Source organism: Calidris pugnax, unplaced genomic scaffold (genome assembly GCF_001431845.1).
Source record: "Calidris pugnax isolate Ruff unplaced genomic scaffold, ASM143184v1 scaffold39, whole genome shotgun sequence".
Taxonomy (NCBI): Eukaryota; Metazoa; Chordata; class Aves; order Charadriiformes; family Scolopacidae; genus Calidris; species Calidris pugnax.
In genome coordinates this window covers 4,970,473-4,988,625 of record NW_015090828.1, presented here as the reverse complement: position 1 = coordinate 4,988,625, position 18,153 = coordinate 4,970,473, and the positions used below count along the sequence as shown (strand labels likewise).

The window sequence follows — 18,153 nt, the reverse complement described above, 5'->3', positions numbered from 1 at the left end:
ACACTGAGTCACTATGAAAAAGATCATCTGCAGGACAAAATACTAATTGTTTTGAGAAAGGTGTTGATAAGTAGCTCTTGGCTTTGTCTTGATGCTGAAATGAGGTTCCTTCATATTATTAGATGTATGCAAATGCAATAAATGATTTTAGGTGTTTCAGAGACAGTCGATTGTCAAGAATCCCTTGGCTTTTTGCATAGAGCATTAATCAATTGTACATAGTTGTGCAGAAAAATAGATACAATATACATTATTTGACTAAACTGCAGTTTGATTCTTGACTCTTCATTTTTGATCTCCTTTACAGAATAAATTGACTTTACCTGTAGTACATTTGGTGTAGCACTGTAATCATGCTTCTCCTCAGAATTGATCACCTTTATTAATTGTGGGTGGGTGGTTTGTCATGCTATGAGGTTCTTGATTAATGCTAACTGGATTGGTAAGTAATGAGGATTTTGGCTTCAAAAGTGCAGAAATTAGTATTGTGCAGTGTAATTTATATTTTTACATTGCTAACATTAATCAAGATTCCTGCCCCTCACGCCCCCCTACTGGTTTGTAAAGATAAAGTGGGTTTTAAATCTTTGTGTTTAAACATGCAGGTTGTTGCAAATCTGTGGTTTCTGTTGAGGGGAGCTCTCTTACCAACTGCTTCTCTCCTGCAGCTCAAAGGGTTGTAACCTTTTTTGTTCTCCAAAGAACAACTTGTGTTACGCTTTGGTCTTGCTCCACTGTGCAGGCTGAGAGTCTTTCAGAAAGCTAGAGGTTCTGGGCAGACTCTCTGGCATTCAGAGCATTCCCACCCACACTCAGGTACCACATAGTTGGACTTCGTACCCCAGCAGTGTTAAAATTCGTACACACGTACCGGTTGGGCAGACACAACTGGGAAGTGCTGCCTCTGCAGCGTCTCTCATTTCTTTTTAGGTCGCTGGTCATCATAGGTAAACGTATCTTCAAGACATAGTCTTGTGTTTGCTTCCTGCAAGCTGTCAGGAAGGAATGTGTGTTCTGTTTGATCTCAGAAGTACTTCCCCTTTCCTTTGCTGCTTCATTTCAGAGTGATGTTTATTTTACGTAGAAGTTGTATTGTGATTTTGCAATGTTTTGAAAAAGATTCTTTTCACATAATTGTTCGGATTTTTTATGGTTTGTGGTTTTTGGTTCTTTGTTTTTTCCTTTGCCAAGCTCAGTACATTGATTAGAGGACTTGCACCTAAAGTTGTCGAGGAATGCGTTAAACATAATTTCAATATTTGTTCTGCAGAGGCCTTCACCACGAAGAAGTAACAGCCCCGACAAATTTAAACGTCCCACTCCTCCTCCTTCTCCAAACACGCAGACCCCAGTGCAGCCACCTCCGCCACCACCTCCACCACCTGTGCAACCTACGGTCCAATCCGCAGCGTCGCAGTCAGCCACTTTTCAGCATTCAGTGCATCCCTCCTCTCAGCCTTAGTGCATGTGCTCAGCAGTCTGTATGTCAGAAGTGGACTCATAACATGGAGCAGTTTACTAAAAGCCAAAGGCTTACTTGGCATATTTGGATTTGACTTATTTGCACTGAGGTTATATAGGCTTCACTGTTAATTGTGTTGTAAACGTTTGTATAAAATGCAGCCAGTGTTGTGGGTCTACAACACTAACTTAACAAAGTTTTCCATCAGTGTTTACTTGAACTACATGTATGTCCATTCTCTGGCTGGAACATTTGCTACTCTGTTTGGTAATACGGCATTATGTCGTTTTGCTTGGCTCCAAAGCTTCGTTTTCCTGGCTTTTAGGTTTGTAAAATTAAAGGGATACCTTTTTATATTTTTTCATGACAATTTGCAGAAAATTAAAGGCATGATGGGTTATATGATAAATTCTGAACTATTACAGTGTTTACCAAGCTTATGGAAAATCAGCACTACGTTTCAGTCATTTGAAATAACAGCTTCTAGTGCAAAAGTGAGTCAGACACCCTAATCAGTGCCCCAGACACATACTCAGTTGTATTATGTAGTAAATAAGCTTAATTCAGCACACAGGACACATCCATACTTCTCCTGGTTAAAAGCACCTCAAACGTATGGTACAGTCGGAATTTTACAGTGAGGGAACTGGCTTGTTTGGAGTCTGTGGAATGTACAATTCGTGGACCTTAAGATTTGATGATTTCACTTGACATTTAGGTTAACCTGTAAGCTGCCCATACTGTGTGACCTGTCACAATGACCCTCGGTAAGTGTGGTCCTGCCCGCAGGTTACTGACAGCTGATGACAGCGCGCTCTTTGGTTTTTTTGCTGCAGAAGGCAACGTGATTGTAGAGAACAGCTGATGATATTTTTTTTTTCTTGTTGAAATATATTAATTGTGATTCCCCTGAAGCAAAGTTTGAACAGGTATTCTAAATGTTCAGAAGTCTGTTAGAAAATAAGATACCAGATGAAGATACAGGACTATATTGGCGTAACAGCCAAAATGTTGTATTGCTTGGTAGAAACAGAGTACAAGAAAGTAGCACAATGTGGCACTAATGAATGCTTATTTAGCAGCCTAAGCCGGTACAATGTATAAAGAAATGTATTCTGAATACATTCTTTCCATTCATTTAGCACAAATAAATTGGTTTCACTTTGCAGTGGAACAAAGTGTCACTTCTTGATATTGACATGTTACTCAGTTACGTTTTTCTTGAGGTTCTTGTTGAGTACTGAGGTTTATATATTATTGATGATTTTAAGTGGTTTACCTCATATATATGGAGATGTGGGCCATGGAAAATGACAAGAGAATGTTTATTTTATGAGAATATGTATCTGGCTGTAATCAGAGCAGAACGTGAGTAATTTATCTTTTGTTTACAAAAGTTTGTTTGACATGCCTAATGCTTTATTAAGGACATTTTTAAGAGGAAGTACAGCATTCTGGTAGTATACTAACACTTGTACATATGTTTTCATGTTTGCCGCTCACCTATTCAGTAAGAATTGCAAACTGAAAAGTCTTTATAAAATTAGTGCTCTAAATCAAACTAGTAAGTTAAAATAATGTTGTAAAAGGTTCCGCTTAAGGCAAAACTAGAGTTTTTTCATTGTAGCTATGTAGTCTCAGCTCGGAGAGAATTTAGAGAATTGCGTATATAGTCTATTACACTTAAACCAATACGGGATCAAGTGCATTATCAAATTACAGTAGTTATGGTAGTGACTCTTCAATCAAGTGATTCTCAAGATTATGGCAGACCTAAAATTTGACCAGTGCTTCCATCTGAAAATAATTCACCACAGCAGATGCTCACCTTTCCATAGAGAAAACTCAGCTGTGAGCGTTGTAATGAAGCAGAGCTCCTGAATCAGTTGTAGGATTGCATGTGTGAAAATTACAGGCAGGCAGAGGTGGGACTGAGGTGAAGATAGGATTGGTTTAGTTTGATGCTTGTCCTTTTGTAAACATAAGACAAAGAGAAAAAAATACTCTCTTATAAGTAGGATTCCAGCTCAAGTATACCACTATTTTAAATGGTGGCCTCCTTTCTGAAGTGCTTTGAGATTCTTGAACGTGTGGCTCTATAGTGTGAGCTCATAGTGGTGGTAGTATAAATGTGAGGGGGGCGGGAGGGAATGGAAAGCCTTTGACAGTGTTGTTTTAAGATCTTAAAATGGAAAATGGCCTAGAATGATTTACTTTTGAAGCATATTCCAAAACTGAATTATGTGACCCAAGTTCAGCTGCTGTTATAAAGTGTCTTAGTGAAGTCTCCTTACTATTCTGGTGGGACTGTTACCAGAGGAAAGTAAAGAACTGACAAATGTATACTAAATCCTGAAAGTGTAACAAGGCACTAAGTCAGCCTTACCTAACTAAGAAGGTCGAACAAACATTTGCTTGCAATCAGACATGTTAAACTCCATTTGTAGACTTTTTGAATAAGATGAGGAATTGTGCACAACCATCTCCTAATAAATATGAATGGATTTTCAGTTTTACTGGTGAATTATAGTCATGAATTATGATTTCGAAGCTGTGATTTTATCAGATCTTCTATGGACTGGAGAAACTCACTTGACAGTGAGGTCCAGCTTACCCTGAGGGCTTCAGTGCTTGGCTTCTTTATCTCAGAAGCACGTGGGTGGGTTTCTGCTGTGCTTTTCATTATAGTACACTGCATATCATCATAACAGCAATTTTTAGCTGTGATGAGCATTTTATGAGTGTACCGGTTTATAGCTAAAAGGTTGTTTGTGGTTGTTTTTTTTTTTCCAAAAAGTAAAAATCTTTTAGCTGTTTGAGCAGTGCTTTCCTCTCTGACAATCAGCAGCTTTCTTTTTACTTTTTCTCTCAAGGGATCTGGCTTGGACACTGGAATGCAGCTGAGACTCTGTAGAGCATTAAGAGTTTATTTTATCCACGATTTGTTCCAGAGAAGTTCTTTGGAAGAAGAGGTGGGACTGTTCGGAGATAGTCTTCCAGCTAACAGCCAGATAAGATTATTTTAATTACATGTACTATTCTGAGAGCGTATTCCCAAGGGCAGAAAGTACTATCAGAGTTTTTCAAGAAAGTGTCAGTGTTTGTAATTGGCAATTGCTGAACTGGAGCTGAACATAACAGGATTCCTCTCCTATTACAGAGTTTGTGTTCAGGAATCCACCTGCCTGGGTGGAGTCCCTGTGCACTTCAGCTGAATGAAAAATGCAGTCTTGGAAGCAGTGAAAATGAGAAGGCTTCCTGGGATCTGAGCAAGTTGTGCTGCTGACAGGAGGCAATTTAGAATGTATGTTTTGTTAAATAAATGGAAACTGATCAGGGAGACAAGAAAAAGATTCTTGAATACTTTGTCAATCAAAGAACAGAGTCGCTCATCCTCAGTATTGATTATTTCATACTAAGAGGATGCATCCTGGGACCTTGTTTAAGACTCGTAGTGCTTTTTCTAATCCTAATGCTTAGCTTTACAAGTAGTATGAATTCTAATACTCTTCAACTTTTTGATGTTTCCCTTTTGTTTCAGTCATGGCAGTCTATTTCTTTTTGATCCTTGGGAGTCTACAGAGCATGGACTATGCAGAGCATATTTCTCCAGTTCAAGCCATCTCATAAGAAACCACAAGGTTTATGAGTGTAAGCTATAAAATTGTAATATGTGCATATGTTACAACAGCGTCCTTGAGGGAAAAGATCTGATAGAGAACAGAGCCCCTGAGTACCAGCTGAACTGTATGCATAGAGACAATCTGGTTTCCTCAGTTCCCTGAGAAGCTGAATGCCTCTCCCAGCCCCATTCGGACTAGTGTTCTTTTTTTTAAATTCCACATCTCATTGCAATAAAATACTCAGGATATCCTTCATGTTCCTTTTGGCTAATAACCACTAGTCCCCATACAAATAGAGGTTAAGAGTCATTGCCACTTTGTGGACCAGAGGAAGTCACTGAATATGCCAGATCGTGGCCTTTACAATGCAGTCCTAGTTCAAGTGGGAGTGTGTGCTCATATCATGATTTATTTCTTTTTTTAAAGCAGCTGCTGCTGGTTTTGCATTAATAGTGTGCCCTGAAAAGGAGAGAAAACTATGGTCTTTGGCACTGCCTTAACAGACAGCTGCTACATTAGGGAGAATAGTGCTTGTTCCTCTTCAACTCATTAGGCTCCAAAGAAAAGGACTACCTCATCTTCAGGTTGGGTTGATACGGCTGCAGGGTCAGGAGAAATGTCATAGCTGTGCTAGGTTTTGTTCTGCATGTATTACCTGGATAGGAGTCTTTCCTCACTGGAACTGGGCTCCAGAGGTTGTAAAGCTTTTGTCGAGGAGAAGTGAGGAGGCAGGGCAGATGGTTGAGGGTTGAGTTTGAGAAAACTGTGTGTCCCTGTAGTAAATTGCTGCTCAGAGTACTCTTTGGCTAGGCCTGGGAATTGCCTGTACTAAAACTACATTATTTTTTTTTTTTCTGTGTGGTTTCCTTTCAAAAAGTGCTATGTTGCAGTTCTTAAGTTCCTGGCATTGGGTATCTAATTTAAAAAAAAAAAAAAAAAGAGAAACAAAAAAGCAATTCCCCTTTCCAGAGAAATATTGGAAGTAGTCTTCTACGTGCAAAGGTGGGTTTTCTCATGATATAAATTAATACTGTATCTATAAGCAAAGGTGTTTTATTCTAGTGGTAAAACCTAAGCTGTCCAAGGCACTTTAGTTTGTGATTGCTGACTTTTGTTTTGGCAGGTGTTTCAGATGAAATCTAAGCCTCCTGTGGAGGAAGAAAAAAAAAATCACCTGACAGCTGTAGACTGTTCCTTTCCTGCAGAAATACAGCAATTTCCTCAAATGCAAGTAAAAATGGAACAAGCATCCTTGAGCTTTTCTGAAGCTTATATTTAATTTCAGTACCTTGGTGATTGCTCTTGTGTATTTAGAGAATCTATGAAGCCTCGTTATAGGTTGGTTGGGTGTCTAGCTGGTTATTCCTATGTTTTCCTGATCCTAGTGAAGGAAGGCTGTTCAAATTTGGATCAAGTTTATAAATCCACTGGTTAACAACAATGGTCAAAGTGCAGGTTTGTTGAGCATGAATCCAAGTGGTGACTTCAAAAGCATTACACTGTGTTGGTGTGAATTGGAGCTTATCGTTAAAAGAACCTTGATACAAAGAAGGTTGTTTGGTTTTTTTTTAGCAGGTTATATTTTATTCTGTATTAGCTGTATTATTGCTTTGTTGTATATCTCAAGGTGTTTACATATATTTGTAATTGTTACGATGTGTCTGTAATCAAGCTCATCTGTGCCTTCATGCAGACTTCCAATAAACACTTGATTTTTTTTGTATTTACCTTGTATGGAAGAGTATGGGGTGGATGTCTGTTTTCTATCTGTCAGCCTGCCATCACTGGGAAAAAGAGGAAGAAAATGAGAAACAGGAATCAGAGAAAGATATGTGCTTGTCTTTATTTTTGCTGTCTTTGATTTTAAGTGCTCTATTTCTGGTATTTTCACTTAAATGACTGAGTGGGGAATCTGGGGTTTATCCTATTTGCATAATAAAGTTTGCATAGGAGATGCTCCTCGCTTTGGATTAGGTGAATATTCTTTTGCTTCTATCTTGGAAGAATGTTGCTGTGTTTCTTGAGCTGTTATTGTGAGAAAATTCCTGAGTACCTTTCTTCCCCTGTATTAAACATGTATGCTTAAGCTTTTACAGCTGCCTTCTAGTCAGAGTGTGGGCTTGCTTTGCCACAGCAAGAACTGCAGCATCTTTTGATCTTAGTAGGCCTGCATACCTTGAGAGGGTACTTTCTGATGATTGGGGGGTAGGACATCAACAGTGTTTTGTCTGTCTTTCTGGTTTTTCTAAGCTCGTAGGGCCAGAGATGTGTATTTGTACAAAGTCATAGGAAAATTCACCTTCTGTGCTTTGAGTCGAAGGCAGTGTAGAGCTGCTTTTCTAATCTGATATTAAGTACGTGAGGAAGAGAAGGGGAAAAAAATATGTTTCCTTGAGTACTGTATTTTTTGTAGTTTGGAAAAGAGTGCTTTTGCTATTTCTTTGTAGTAGTAAAGGGTATGGTGTCTAATGATCTACTTTAGCTTCCCTTCATTTTCTTGTAATCAAACCTGATAACAGTTAAGTAGTTCTACTATTGGTGGATTCAGTAATTTTTCTAATGGAAATTTGTCTTAAGAATCCACTGTGATTTCTACTGTTTTGTCATCTTGCTAAAACAGTTGATTATTATATTTAATACTATTAAAGCATTAGCCAATTTGAATTTATGGATATATTTTTTTAATTGTAGTGAGTACTTTCTTGATACTGGGACATCATATTAACTATCTTTGGACAGAAACAGAGGAGAAGAGCAGGCATAGTGTACTATAACTGTGGTGTTATAGCTTAATTGTAAACTTTACAGTTGAATTGTAAATGTTAGAGGTCTAAAGACAATGGTATGCATGTATGAAAATTCTGTGTGTACGTTGTTGTGTCATTCCTTGTGAAATCTTTTTGTCACCTCTTTGTTGTATCAGTTCATTCATCAACTTAGCACAGAGCTCACCTGTGTGACACACACAATAGCTTCTGTAAGTACTATTTGCTGTATTGCCAACTTTCTGGGGTTAGATCTTAAACCCTAAGTAGCCCTTATCTGTGCTTATCCCATATTCAGTGTCTGAGTCTTGCTAAACTCGTTGGTTGAATCCACTTGTCTCTGTCTTGTTCAGCTGCCACTCCAGCGTATCTCTGCGGCTGCATGCTCTGCTCTAGTCAGCACAGGCCTCTGCATGTGATATAAAGCATCTATTCCACTTAATCTGGGGACAGCACGACCAATAAAATCCCTGTATTGTGATGGCTGCAGGTTCTTGGGCACCAGGCCATGGAATAACTTCTGTGAATGCTAATCTAGCTGATCCATGTTACTCTCTCTTCCTAGAACGCAGGTAGTATTTCTTAAAATGTCTTTATTCTCCTCTCTCCACTCCTCCTGATGCTGAGCAATCAGCAGCTCTGCCTGTCTGCTTGTGAGTACCCTGCTGGACACTGACACAGCTGGTGGGTCTGTGAACTGGATGAATGAGCTGTGTTGATGCTGTTTGTCTTCATGCATGTCATTTGTTTTCTCTCTGATATTTGTCTGAACAAAAATGGGTTACTTGAATATTTTCAGAAGACCAGATGAAAATGGAAAGGTGATGTCTGTGACTGATTTAATTTCAGGTTGTCTTGTTTGGGTGATCTTCCCTTTAGGTGGTTCTTCTGTATTTCTTCTGGTGCTTCCATCCCTTTATAAAGGAAAGCAAGTTCCCAGCATTGCAGGAGTTAACTCAGGAATTCCCGTAAACTGCTGAGCAGGAGAAAGAATGATGCATTGCAAAGCAAGCAATTTTAATAAGCCTAATCCTTCCTGTATGTAAAGATGCTGGCTTGGATATCAGTCTGTTTCACGTGCTTTTGAGGCCATTCCATACCTCTCAAGGTATACAGTATATCCTTCAATCCAAAAAGCAAGAAGAGGTTGCAGTTAGTCCTGCATTTCCCAGGTGGAGACTGAAGGTATGTATAAAGACCATTAGTTCACTTGAGTGTAGCAAACAGTAAAGATAAATATTGGGGAGACTGAGATGGGAACCTTGCTTTTGAGCCTCAGGGCTCTTCATGAAAATCAGCTATGGCTTTTCTCTACTCCTATGGGGGGGGGAGTGCTAACCAGTGAGCTGGTGGTGATGTGTGCTGTGACAAACTCTTTTTCCTTTGGGTAATGTGGAGCAAGAGTTGGAGTATTTACAATGAAGAATGAAAACTGAAAGCTAGATATGGTCTGTGTTTGCAGAGTGGAACAAGATTAGGTCCAAATTGTTTATATTAATGAAACTACTGTACAGTATGCCCCGTATTTTTTCCTCTAAGGCTTGAACAAAATCGGGCATGTGAGTTTAATGTAAGCAGAACAGTGATCTGTGGCAGTTGTGCAACCATCTCCTTCCTAACAAAGCAGGAAATACTGATGTCTAGTGTGACTGATTTAAACTTCACAGCATGAATGTTTTCCTTTGTCATACTAGAGATGGGTTGGAGAAATTGACCCTCATAGTCCCTCATGGAACATCTGGCTGTAGGCAGCTGTGTTGAGGGATCACAGTATGGCAGAGAGCACTTTTCATAGCTTGAGATCTACTTTATAATACATTACATGGAGTTTTATTTTGCCCAGTCACAGCGTGGTATGTATTTTGGGGGCTGAACTTCAGAAGTATAACCACTCCTACCTCCTTTCCTTCTCAGGCCCTATAGTCACGCTCTGGCTTTGCTCCTGTAACTGAAGGCCCCTTCGATCCAGTGGGAAAAAGCAGTATTGCAAACTGGGCTCCTTGCCCTTCTGGATCCGAGTGCATTTTGACAGTTACTGCTGCATGAAACAGGTTGTAACTCCATAGTGAATCTTAACACTGTCTTGACTGTCAGCAGCAAAAAATAAATGGAGAAGAGGTCAGTGATGAGTACTCATCTTTCTGTCTGGAGATGGGAATTCAGAATCTGCTGTCACCTGTCTTTTTTCATGTTTCCTAAAAATCATGCTAATTTTTCTGTGCAGTTCATATAAGATTAGTACCCAGTTTTCATTGGGATATGTAGATTTGCTAATTTCATCACCAAATAAGGCAAATTGTTTTGGATCACTTGTATGTGAGTTTTTGCAGTTGTTGTGATATGAAAAGGGCTGCGTGGTTGCTTCTATTTTTTTTTTTTAATTTCTTAATTATATTAAGAATATAAGAAATTAAGAAAATATATTATATTTTATTTCTTAAAAAGAATAATTGCCCTCTAGGTATTGTTATTCCCCTTTCTGTATACCTGCCTGTACCGGGACAGTTACACCGCGCTTAGTTACCCCGGGGTAGACTGATGTCCTCAGGATCTTCTGAGTCTTTAGGTGTCTTGTGTCCCATAGGGAGAATCCAAAGCTGCAGAGAGGGCTGGGAGAGCAGTGTCAGCCTCCCCCTACCCCCATAGCCAAGTGTGGAATAAGGGGGAAAAGAGCATGCAGAAGGCACAGGCTGAGGTCACTTAGCAGCTCCTGGCTCTGCAAACAAACGTGCTGTTAGCCCACCAGGCTGGGTACTGTAAGACTTTGAGCCTCCCGGGTTTTTGGCAGCTTTCTGTCTCTTCAGAACCTGAAGCAGTAGGAATTTGCAGATAAAAGACCAGGTCAGCAGCCCTTTTACATGGGCTGGAAGTGCTGTGCAGTTCTCTGCCACAGCACAGTCTTGCCTGATGATCCTAAAATCTGGGAACAAACCGAAATGCCATGCTGGCCAAAGAAAGCACCCATTGATTTGAAAATGAGACTGGACCCAATCCCGTATGGAAAGGTATGTCTAATACAGGTTTGTGACACTGAGAAGTGACCGAAGGAGGATGTTAGAACATTGTGCTGCCATGATGAGCAGAAGGAGAATAGGTGGACCTGTTTGAAAGGGAAGAGTGGTATTTGAGGCTAATAAGGGGGTAGAGAGAAAATGGGAGAAGTATTCGAATATCTTTTGACTAGCCCTTTGCTCTCTGCGTGGCTCGGACTCCAAAACAGCTCTCTACTGGCTGTGAACAGCCCTAAGCTGAATAACAGTAAGAAGTTTGTTTCTCTTATGCAGAGGTGCTGGCACCAGAAAGTATCAAAGCAAACTCTAGTTAGATCAGAGAACTGAGAGCTGGATGAACTTTGGAGAGACGTACTTGCTGGAAAGCTAGGAGCAGTTAGGAGAGTAGAGGGCAGAGCCAGATGGAGAAGTGCAGAAATACTTACCAGTAGGGAAAGGGATGGATGGAGCCCTGTGGGAATTGCTGGGATGGATGGTTACCTCAAAGGAGTGGAAGTGGTGGTACAGGAGCCAGGACATCATTTCTGAGATGTTAAATGCTGCATATGACCCTTGGCAATGAAGCACTCTTCTGTACCTGAAATAGGTTGTAATTTACATATCAGTGTGTACTTGAGCAAATGGGGGAATAAAAGATTGGCAGTGAGTTTTGGGATTACTCTCCTGCCGTTGCATGTCTTGTAGATCTAAATCTGCCTCTTGAACTAATGTATCAATTATCTAGGCCCCAATGTAAGTATAAAAAATACATCACAGCCTTGGCAGTAGAGAAATTGAAGTTTCTAAATATGATGAAATCCACAGCTGCAGTGTTACATACTGGCAAAATCTTAATTTTCACAGAAACCATAGCTAGAAATGAGTTTCTGTGGATGGGTGATTAAAATGATTAAAGCTTTTAAACTTAATATACTCTTGTGTTGCTTTTTGCTTGTCAGGACATATTTCTGTATAATTTTGAAGTCATTGCTCAGTTTTCCTGCAGAGAGATTTTTGCAGCAGATTTTGTGAACTGTGACTGTTGTAAGTTTTATTTAAATTTATTTTCCTGGGTTTTCTTTCCAAAACAAGCATTAGCCATGACAACATACTGAGGAATTAAACCCGTTAAAACTTACTGCATTCCTCATGCTATTAAAGAACGCTAGGATTAGTCTGGCTGTTGTCTTGAGTGTTTAATTAAGGATGATTTTAATGCTGTTAGTTCCTGAAGATAATTAAGGGTTTTCAAGTTAACTGTTTCATATTGTGAAAAAGTCATTAAGTTTCTTTAAAAAAAACCTTCTGTGTAAACTAAAGCATCTTGTACTGTTAAGTGTAGATGTATTGACTCTGTAACTGAAATTAATATCTGAATTAAGAGGGGAGGCTATCTTTTTTTTATCTGAAACACACCAGGAGTTTCCCAGAGATGCTCTGGGAATGTTGTGCCCTTGTTCCAGCAGTCTCCCTGAGTTAAGAGATGATGTATTGCAAGAACTATTTGTGCAAGTCAAGATTGCACAATAGAGCTTTGACTTTTATTTTATAGTATATTTTAGGAATCCACCTAACTGACATGATGGCCCTTTGCACGATGTTAACTATAATTTCAGCCCAAATCTTATCTAGATTCTTGAGGAAACATGATCTCTTGACAGCAATCACTCTGCTAAGCTTGTCTGGAGCGTAATGATTTTATTTTTTTTTTCTAGAGAGGGGTGTTACTAGGAGAATCTCCATGCACGTGCAAACGCGAATAGAAATATCATTAATGTCCTGCCAGTTTTACCACCTATCTTAGCTCTCCCCATCTGCCAGATCTGTAAGAGAAAGACAAAAACCAACCCCATTTTGGATGGAATACTGTAGCACATTTTTAGCACTGCCAGTGTGCAAGCTGGAGACCAGCGTGGAGACTGCTCGCGATAGGCTCTCGGTTCAGAGTTAAACTGGTTCAGGCTTGTTCTATCTGTGTCTGCAAAGGTCTGAGGGGAGGGACATACAGAAGGAAAATGGAAAGAAAAACATGAGGGAATTAATTGGCTTCTGTGAAACACCATCTACGTCAACCAAAAGCAAGAACCCCCAAAGGGTTTTTGCACTTTGAACTTTTAACATTCAACATGGACCACTGTTTCCAGGGCAGGAGTGTCAGGCAAGGGGAGAAGGACTTTGTTTCTCTTCTGGTGTGTAGCAGCTTAATGTAACCACTCACCATTTTACAGAATGTTGATTTGAATAATGAAACAAATCATTATAAGCAATAAATAAATACAGTTCGAATGCACCAGGGGAATAACAAGGATGAAGAGGGCCTAATGTGAACAAGAATACTTGCCTTTTCATTGTCTAATAACTGAGTGAGGGGGAAATCCAGCTTGTTTTCTGATAGAATATGGATTAGATTTTGGGTTTTTTGCTAGAGTTAAATAGCTTGGTTTTTTCCAAATACTTTCACCCTAGTCTTTATAGAACTCTGTTCTTTTGAAATATTTGGAGTATTTTGATTCTGAAACTTTTTCTCAGTTTCAGGTTTCTGTTAAACATGAGAAGGTATCTCAATTTTCTGGGTTAACTCTTTGAAGAAAACTATAAAAGCAAGCTAGTTCCTTTCCCAAACAGTTCTAATGTGTATCTAATGTGGCTTCATCAGAGTCAGGATGCCTCATGGTAGTAATAAAATTTGCTAAAGATTTACTAGGTCAAGCCATTTTATGTTGAATAAACTATACACTGTTAAAACTGATTGTGACTGAGATAGTCTTGCAGGCTACAAAATTCACATCTTGAATGATTTGTACTGGCACAAGCAGCGAAAGTTGTAGCCTGGTAAATTTTTTTTGTGTGTGGTATAATGGAAATCTATTTAAACTTCTTGCCTTCATTTTTTGGCTTAGGTGTTTGGGGTTTTTTGTTTGTTTTGTTTTGCTTTTTTTGTTAACATGCTGCCAGGTTCATTTGCCTACTGCTTGTTTCTCTTGCAAATCTTGCTCTTTGGTCCACACTGCATTTTAGCAATCTAATTGCTGGAGCAGCTTTCCTTTACCACTGCAGAGCTATATTGTAGAGTTTTTTTCTTTAGTTATACAAATGTTGTAATTTACAGATGATAATATAGATAAGGAATAAGGAACCTGCCAAACTTAGCTGTTGTGCTATAGTAGCCTTGTTTGCTGCTGACAGTACAAGTTCCATATTCTCACATGTTTTTCAGTTATTCCCTGTCTTCCAAATTCCTGTTTTTAAAACTGTTCTGGAAAGAAGGGTTTGTGATGGTTTGCCTTTTTTTTGCAGCACTGCCACTTGCATTTATGAATTGCCACCTGATGCAAGGAGTCTCTTAAGATGTAATTCAGCAAACCTCTGATCAGTTCCCCCAAATAATTGGATTTGTTGTGGGCTGAAATTGGCACTTACCCAGATATTGTGGGTCGGCTGCTGTTCTTGTTCACACTGGTGAAAGAACTAAAGTGAGGTTATTTTGGACTTAGACAAGCAGAAATGAGAACTCAGTTTGGTTGCAAATTCCAAATGGATGAGCGGGCTTCAAAATGAGCTTTAACATCTTCTACACCTTCCTGAAAATTTTAAAGTGGTTTCTAAACCGAACACTTCCTCCAAGCCTCAGATCTCAGAGATCACTGAAAGGCATGGCAACGTTATTCCCGTGGGGGCAAAAAGAGGCAGGGCACTGTCCTCTCGGCAGTTATGCCCAGATATTAAAGCTGTCCACATGGTGCTCAGGATTCACTTTCTTCCTCTGCAACAAATCCCCCAAAATAGAGCAGACAATAAAAGCCCGACACTTGCTATAGCATTCGGCCAAGTTGGCCTAAGGCTGAGGTGGAGGGAAGTCTCGGCAAAGACTTTTTTGTTTTCCCCTCCCAAAGCTCTGCTCAGAGGCAGGGTTCCTGGCGGCCCCTCTTCTGTTTCCAGAGCAGTTGCATAATTACTGCAGGACTTCAAAGATAGGTTAAAGGAAGCCATTAAGGATGTTTTCCATCTCTGGACTGGAGAAACTTAAGGTGGTTTGTCAACTTACCCTAAAACAGAATTCATCCCTTTGAGGAAAATAATTACTTTCTGCAAATGCAGGAACTTAAGGTGGTTTGTCAACTTACCCTAAAGCAGAATTCATCCCTTTGAGGACTGCAAATGCAGCTTTAATTTGCTGTTGATCTTTTGAAATTTAAAATTCATCGCTTTTTACCTGTTTTGCTTCAACTCTTTTAACTAGGGTAAATCTGCTTTAAGATTATTCTCCTTAGTGGTGGATATATAAAATAATATTTAATTCTGCAGCTTGAAGCAGTGGCATTTTCTGTGAAGATCCTGGCCCACCGTGTATTTAAGATGCTGTCTAGTTGTATACGGCTTTAATTTGCTGTTGATCTTTTGAAATTTAAAATTCATCGCTTTTTACCTGTTTTGCTTCAACTCTTTTAACTAGGGTAAATCTGCTTTAAGATTATTCTCCTTAGTGGTGGATATATAAAATAATATTTAATTCTGCAGCTTGAAGCAGTGGCATTTTCTGTGAAGATCCTGGCCCACCGTGTATTTAAGATGCTGTCTAGTTGTATACGAAGTCTGTGCTAATTGGCCTCTTTGGCAAATTATGGAGACTTCTTTTAATGACTATATGGAGGAGGCAGGGGGGAAACAGCAATGAGGAACAAAATAAAAGAGGAAATTCATGTGTCAGTTTGCACAGCTACTAACTGTGTAGGAATGCTTTATATGTTAAAAATAAATTGCAAGCCTGTGTAGGGACATTTAAAATAAACTTTCTCCAGTGTCAGCTAATTCCAAAATATGAAAAAATAAGTAAAGCCAAATAAAGATAGCTATTTTTTTTGTCAAAGGGACACTTTTTTCTTTGTTTGACTCCCAAATCCTTCTAATATCCTTGCAGATACTATGCCTCTTCTGAGGAACTTCTCATTACCTAAAAGTAAGCCACATGAATCAATGGAGAAATAACCTTTCTCTGTGACAAGGCTCATCCCTAACAGTAGAGAAGAATCTGAAGAGCTCACTCCAAGCCCAGCCTACCCCTACCTAAGTTGTACCCCATTGCAGAACCTCGGCTTGGCCCTCAGTTTCATGTCATAGTCGTGGGTCTGACTTCTTGTGCAGCTCCACAGTTCAAGGCAGGACTGTTTCCTTTCCTTTAGTAGAGAAGAATCTGAAGAGCTCACTCCAAGCCCAGCCTATCCCTACCTAAATTGTACCCCATAGCAGAACCTCGGCTTGGCCCTCAGTCTCATGTCATAGTCATGGGTCTGACTTCTTGTGCAGCTCCACAGTTCAAGGCAGGACTGTTTCCTTCTCTCAGGAAGCATTCTAGATTCCCACTGAGAGTGAGTGTTGTTTGTCTGAAATACATGTGTTTGCTTTGGGCCTTTTCTCAGGAAGCATTCTAGATTCCCACTGAGAGTGAGTGTTGTTTGTGTTTGCTTTGGAAACAAAAAAAAAAATCTTCTGCAAAGCCTTATGAATTCAAGGTAGAGGCTTCGCTCTGTATCTTAGATGTGAGACGTGGTCTAATCTCTAACTGTTTGGGCAAAAGCTTTTCAGGCTTTAAGGGCAGGAGGGTCAAAACAATCTCTAGCCAGAAGCTCTCCAAATGAATTTAGACTGGATGTGAACACGCTACAAGATTTCCAAGGAGACCCATCTGTGCCCACTAGAGTGTACTCACTTCAGTGTTCTCCAGTGGTGTTGCCTGAATGCCTTCCAGATTGATCACTTGGAGCTCTATCTCTGTATGTAATAGCATTGGGGTTTCTAAGGTTGAGGTCGGGGAGCTGGTGAACACGCTACAAGATTTCCAAGGAGACCCATCTGTGCCCACTAGAGTGTACTCACTTCAGTGTTCTCCAGTGGTGTTGCCTGAATGCCTTCCAGATTGATCACTTGGAGCTCTATCTCTGTATGTAATAGCATTGGGGTTTCTAAGGTTGAGGTCGGGGAGCTGGTGGTTTAGCCTCTCTCTCCTCATCTCACTGTCAAGGTGGGAAGCTTCTGCTTTGACATGGCCAAGTCTGAAACACACTTGAAGACAATTTGCCATTTGATGCCTTGCTCTAGAGCTCTATCTCTGTATGTAATAGCATTGGGGTTTCTAAGGTTGAGGTTGGGGAGCTGGTGGTTTAGCCTCTCTCTCCTCATCTCACTCTCAAGGTGGGAAGCTTCTGCTTTGACGTGGCCTAGTCTGAAACATACTTGTAGACAATTTGCTATTTGATGCCTTGCTCTTATGCATGGTGCAAAGACTGTTTTATCCACTGTTTCTGAGCCCAGAAATTCTGTAGGTTAAAGGAGACCAACACACAATAGATGCACTCTGTGCTTTGCATCCTTAGAGAGGGATGTTCTCTTGTGCCTCATTCGTATCTCTTTTTGGCCTGTTGTACCAGTAAGTGGAGCATCCCTTGTGAAATAAGGATACCAGCAACTGTCCAAAACTCAAGTGCTATAAAGAAACTTCTTCTGCCTTGTTTAAAAGTGAATGAATGTTTCTAAATATTGACTGCAGTTATGGAGAGCTGATGGTCCGAATGGTGATGGCACTCCCACGTGATTCTAGCTGCTGCTAACAGTAAGCATCTGATGCCTGCTCTGTAGGGGGTAGCGAGTGCTCCATGAGACTGTTGAGATGCCCCAGCCCAACAGTGACGTGCAAGGAGTACTATTTGTGACAGGTGTCTGGAGTCTTCCTCAAGTGGGAAAAAGCCACAGACAATGGCAATGGGAAAGCGAATAAAATCCTGATGCTCACAAAACCATAAGGGACTGTGGTACAGCTTTGGACAGGACTTGCTATGTGCATATGTTGCATTGGAAGTGTCGTTTGCAGAGCTGAGAAGAAGAAACCTTCCTTGGCCTGTTTTCAGGACAGGGATGAGTATGTAACGTGCATGTATTCTACTGACCATTTGGTTTTCTTATTTTTCTAGTTCTTCCACTACTTTCTATAATGATTAGTAGACTGGAATACTCCACCTCAAAGTAGATTGCAAAGATAGTTCTTGTTAGATACTCAGAGATGAAGGCTCAGCTCTTACACTGAGGTCTGGAACCATCCCAAATGCTGACCCTGCACAATTCTGGGTCAGCACAAGAGCACAGCACTGGCAGATCTTGGGCTGCTGGCCTGCTGAAGTACAGCGTCCTGGTCCTTCATTCTGGCAATACTTGCTATATACTCTTTAAGTAGAAAAGCCCAAAATCCAAATAAAGTTTAACACATACAATTATACATTTATATCTGCTTTACTGGGAAGTTGTAAAGGAGTTCTTGAGTT

At 40.0% G+C, this 18,153-nt stretch overlaps 1 protein-coding gene across 1 annotated transcript in view; it reads left to right on the top strand.

The window, feature by feature from the left end:
* Positions 1-6,824, top strand: part of CCDC6 (coiled-coil domain containing 6) — a 30,846-nt gene extending 24,022 nt beyond the window's left edge. Inside the window, exons 8-9 of the mRNA XM_014940514.1 lie at positions 1,271-6,087; positions 6,209-6,824. Of these exons, the coding sequence (XP_014796000.1) occupies positions 1,271-1,462 (192 nt within the window). The 3' untranslated portion in view covers positions 1,463-6,087; positions 6,209-6,824. The remainder of the gene's footprint in view (positions 1-1,270; positions 6,088-6,208) is intronic.
* Positions 6,825-18,153: the final 11,329 nt, after the last annotated feature.